The sequence below is a fragment of the Cinclus cinclus genome, chromosome 2, assembly GCF_963662255.1.
Source record: "Cinclus cinclus chromosome 2, bCinCin1.1, whole genome shotgun sequence".
Taxonomy (NCBI): Eukaryota; Metazoa; Chordata; class Aves; order Passeriformes; family Cinclidae; genus Cinclus; species Cinclus cinclus.
In genome coordinates this window covers 56,063,191-56,068,282 of record NC_085047.1, presented here as the reverse complement: position 1 = coordinate 56,068,282, position 5,092 = coordinate 56,063,191, and the positions used below count along the sequence as shown (strand labels likewise).

The following is a 5,092-nucleotide window of genomic DNA, read 5'->3' as shown; positions in this document are numbered from 1 at the left end:
AGCAGAGATCAGAGACTTGTCATTAAAACACACACATAGCACCTCTAAAAGGCAGCACTTTTACAGGCTGAGACAACAACCAGCTGCTGTAATACTGAAACTCATTAGAGCTTACTTAGGGCTTTGTGTCTTGAGATGTGTATTTACTGGGACATCACAAGTAATTACTCATTAACAAGCCCTTACTTCCCACTGTTGTCTGCATCTCACAATTTCTGCCCTCAGTGAAATAGTCCAAAATAGCCAAACTCCCTGCCCAACCAGTAACCCAGCACTCATACCACTTATTTTTGCTTTGGCAGAAAGATGGAGACGCTGGCTCAGACTACAAATATTTCCAAGGTGATGCTAGAAGGCAGCTTCACTAACAGCTCCTCCAACTGTACAATTGACGGCTTCAAACAAGTAATTTATCCCATCATGTATCTCTTTATCTTCTTCCTGGGTGCTGTTGGAAACAGCCTCTCCATTTATGTTTTCTTCCAGACTTCAGTAAGGACCTCAGTAAACATTTACATGCAGAACTTGGCTATTTCAGACCTCATGTTTGTGAGTACTTTGCCCTTTCGGGCCTCATATTTCCTCTTGGGGTCGCGTTGGGTATTTGGTGATATCCTCTGCAGGATCATGACTTACATCTTATACATGAATATGTACTGCAGCATTTATTTCCTCACCGTGCTCAGCGTGGTTCGTTTCATAGCCATCGTCCACCCATTCAAACACGGAAAAGTGACCAACACGAAGTATGCCAGGATAACCTGTGTGGCCATATGGGTCTTTGTGCTGGCAGCTGCCAGCCCTCTGTTAAGCAAGGGAATTGCTGGTTACATCAACCCAGTCAAATGCTTGGACCTCCACCCCTCCAACATACACAGGCTCCTCATGATGAACAGCTTTGTCCTCATCGTGGGCTTCATTCTGCCATTCTGCACAATTGTGTTCTGCTATGTCTTTGCCATCAGAGCGCTGCTCAAGTCCAAGGCTCTGCAGAGCAAGAGGGCAGTCTGTCACAGAAAGGCACTGTTGACCATTACCATCAGTCTCATCCTCTCCCTCATCTGTTTCCTGCCATACCACATCCTGCGAACTGCCCACCTCATGTACAGCAGCTGCAGCCAGGCCAACCTGCACCAGGCTCTGGTGGTCACTCTCTGCCTTGCTGCTATGAACAGCTGCCTTGACCCCTTCCTCTATTACTTTTCTGCTGAAAATTTCAAAGCAAAAATCAGAAGTTTGTGCTGCAGGTAGCTGGTGCAGAATTTCAAAGCAATGTATGTTGATGCACAGTCCTAATGGGATCTCTAGACTGAGGCCACACTATTCAATGACAGAGGCTGTGGGCTGTGCTGCTGGCAGCCTGCAGCTCTGCTGCTCACTGTCAGGCATCTCTGGAGCAGAAGTCTCTGGGAGAGAGCTCTTTGTGGGTGACCAAAACTGAGTCGGGATAATGAGAGGTCAGGTGGCTGGACATGATCCCTGGTTGTCTTCTGTTTAGAAGTATACAGATATTTCTGTTGCTCACCCTCCCCAGGACAAGACATTGGAAGGAATTCACTGTGCTACTGGAGTCCCTTTGTTTCATGTCACCATACTGAGTGACTTGAAAAGGAAACTGCTCACCTGACCACTTCAGTGCCTGTGCCTGAACCTCTCAGCACTCCATTTCTCTGTTTGTGCAGCGGTTCAGACACTGTGATTCCCTACACATTCACACTACCCTGCCAATTCCCCTTGCAAACACTGGCAATGAGGTTGTACTTTAAAGAAATATAAAGCATCACTGATGCTTTCTACTGAAACTGACTTAAAAAGCAGGAAGAGAAGCAAACAGGACCCAGAGCCGTGGCTCAGGCTGCTCAGAAGTCACTAACATTTCTTAATTTTCCACTCTGAGCCAGACACCAAGTTATTCTGCTTAACATTTCACAGGTTGTCAAGTGAAAGAATGATTTCAAGCAAGCAGCATCGTCATGGAGTGTTGTGGGTAAGATGACTGCTGGCAGTGAGGGCAGGATGTGGGTGCCCAGAGCACTGGGCTGCATCCTGCACTCTTTGCGTGGTGTCAACTCCTTCAAGGTCATTGCAACACTGTTTTTATGCCCAGTGTTGCCAGCGCTTTTCACAAAGCTGAGGCTAAGCAGTTCCATTCTGATGCAGGGATACAAAGACAAACTTTTAAAATTATTTTGGTCTAAAAAGGTAGCTGGGGAATGGTTTCCTCTGCAAGGGTAAATCAGTCTGACTCCAAACTGCTGCCAAAGGCATTCCCAGTCCCTCATCTTCAGTATCCTCTGAGGAGGAAACTGATTCCTTTTTTCATAGGATTGGTTTGATCCTGTTGGTTTGAATTTCCTACATCAAACATGAAAGAATGCAACAGAGAAGCACTAACCCAAGCAGAGGAGGAAAGATGGACAACAGAGAAAGTGGAGGAGGGATATTTTAGTAAGCAGTAGTAGATACTCCTATGTGTACTTTGGAAAATCTCTTCAAATGGCTGTCTGTATTTGTAAGTCTCTGAATATTTTCTAAAATATGTTTTTTAAAGTCAGACCTAAGTGAAAACAGGCTCCAAACTCAGTTAGACCATATTTAGATTTTGGGTTCAATTACCTCATCTTTTACTAAAAACAGACTAGAAGTTTAGTCATATTTTCCAAGAAAGCAGCTGGGCTTATAAGAAAACTAGCAAAAATGCTGAAAGCCTTCCCTCACCGTGAAATTCAACCAAAGGAAAGTTTATGCCTGTGAAGATACTTCTCAATGCTCTAAACTTTTTATGGAGAAAGAACTCCATAAATGGAATGTTATTGCTCCCAAACAAAAATAACAGCAGCAAGCTATTTTTAGCTGTGTCTGAAATATGCAGAAAACAAATCATTGCTGGTCAGGTGGAAAAGTACTTGGCAAATCACTAGGAAAGGCACATTTTCTCTTGGCTATCTAAGGGTTATGTTCAATCTATTTCAGTCACTTGATGCTGCCTTTGACATAAGGACAGAGTTTTATCAGAAGTCTTCACTAAAGCTCATGCTCCAAATCCTTATTTCAACAATGCAGCAGCATGCCTGAGAGCTGACCTAATGATGCCACGTGAACTCCTTGATCCCATGCTGTTGATGAAAAAGGGAATATTAGCAGTGGTTTGCAATGGGAATATGACTGAGATGGTAACTGTGCAGATACAGCAAGCATATAATTGGAAGGAAGGAGTAGATCCTTTTTCTGTGGTTTTCACTTGTCAGGAGTAGACCTGAGCAGCAACAAGTGACAAGCTTGAAGCCTCTCATGAAACACCACCCACTTCAAATACTGCAAGAGAATGCAAAAAATTAGCTACAGTCTAATCTCACCAACATGCTTGTGTCTGTATCCATCCAGTGCACCTGGTTATCAGATAATTTTGCATTTAGAGGATATATGTATCTGATGTATGAGGTCACTATTTTTGTATTGATCACGCTACAACTTTGTTGGCAATTGAATTTACTGTCAGACCTGTGTTTTAATAAACTAGATTTACTTGTGGCTGAAGATATGTTTATTATTGATCACACAGCTAACAAGGGATTTCCTCTGAGTGCAGGGGGAGAAGGAACAAGAACAGATACTGGGTTTCTCTAAGTAGGCCATCATTTCACAGGACTGAAATGTCCTTGGAGGTGTGAGAACATCCTGCTGCCTTATTCACTTTACTGACAATACAGTGGGCTACATGAGTCAAAATGTGAGGTGCAGATAAAGTAATAGAATTTTAAAATATGATTTACTTACGAAAGGGTTCAAGACCATCCTTGTTAGGGATCTTCTCATGAAGTTTCAACAACACTTGTATAACATGCCACCTTCCCATTTATTGCCTTTTCTCAATTTACTGCTCTTGCATGTCTCTACTCACAGGGCTGAAGATTAGGGTTCTTCACTGTGGAAGTATCATAGTAAAAAACATAGTTAAAAAAGCACCAACATATCTATTCTAAAAAATAAAGCTCCTGACAGTTAAATTGCTAGCAGTGCCTCTAAGTCCCTCAAGGAACCACATTCCCTTTAAAAAGTACTTTGATATGTTTCCTCAAATTTCCAGGAGGCAAAATCTAAGAATATCTATGTGCATAGAAAGTTAAAGCAACAGTAAACTTGTGAGATTGAAGGAAACATAAGAAGAGGAAATGAAGTCCTTAAGCGACTGGAACCCTTAAGCAGCAGCAAATTATCTGCCTTCCTGTGCAGGGAACTCTTGGTACTTCTAGACAAAGTTAATTTTTTCAGTTCAAAGCTACACTAGAGTCACAGAGAGACAGCAGAAGGAAATACCACTCTTCACATCAGCTTTTAAGTCCCAGTTTGAGACCACGTGTGGCTGTGATTGCCTGATGGAGTGGTGTCACAGGGAGCAGGGCAGCATGACTGTGATCCTCCTCTACAACTCCACCCTCAGGAGATCCCACCAAGAGAGCTCTGTCCAGCTCTGGGGCCTCCAACATGGAAACCCTTGGACCTGTTGGAGCCCATCCAGAGAAGGGCCATGAAGATGGTCAGAGGGCTGGAGCACCTCTCCCATGAAGACAGGCTGAGAGAGCTGGGGGTATTTCAGTCTGGAAAAAAAATAAAAAGCCCAAGGGAGATCTTATAGCACTTTCCAGTGCTGCAGAGGAACTGGAAAAGGACTTTTGACAATGTAGTCATAGGACAAGGGGAAAAGGCTTGAAATTGAAAGAGGGCCAGCTTAGATTGGAAATTGAGAAGAAATTCTTTGCTGCGAAGGTGGTGAGGCACAGGAACAGGTTGCCCAAAGAAGCTGTGTATGCTCCATGCTTGCAAGTGCTCAAGGCCAGGCTGGATGGGGCTTAGAGAACACTGATCTAATGAAATATATCCCTGACCACAGTAGGGAGATTGAACCTAGATGATCTCTAAGGTCTCAAGCCATTCTCTCATCCTATGATTTTATTATTTTTATTTTAATCAATGTATTATCCCACTAATTTTCATGATACATCCTCTGCCTTCCTCAACACACATCCTGTCACCATAGCTTATATTTTGCTTTGATTCTGAAGTGTGTTGGGAGAAAGGGGTGCAGATTTTG

General features: G+C 43.2%; 1 protein-coding gene across 1 annotated transcript; it reads left to right on the top strand.

The window, feature by feature from the left end:
• The first annotated feature begins 306 nt into the window (after positions 1-306).
• CYSLTR2 (cysteinyl leukotriene receptor 2) lies at positions 307-1,251 on the top strand. Its single transcript, XM_062514752.1, has one exon. It carries the CDS (start codon positions 307-309, stop codon positions 1,249-1,251), a length of 945 nt encoding a protein of 314 aa, XP_062370736.1.
• The last annotated feature ends 3,841 nt before the right edge of the window (positions 1,252-5,092 follow it).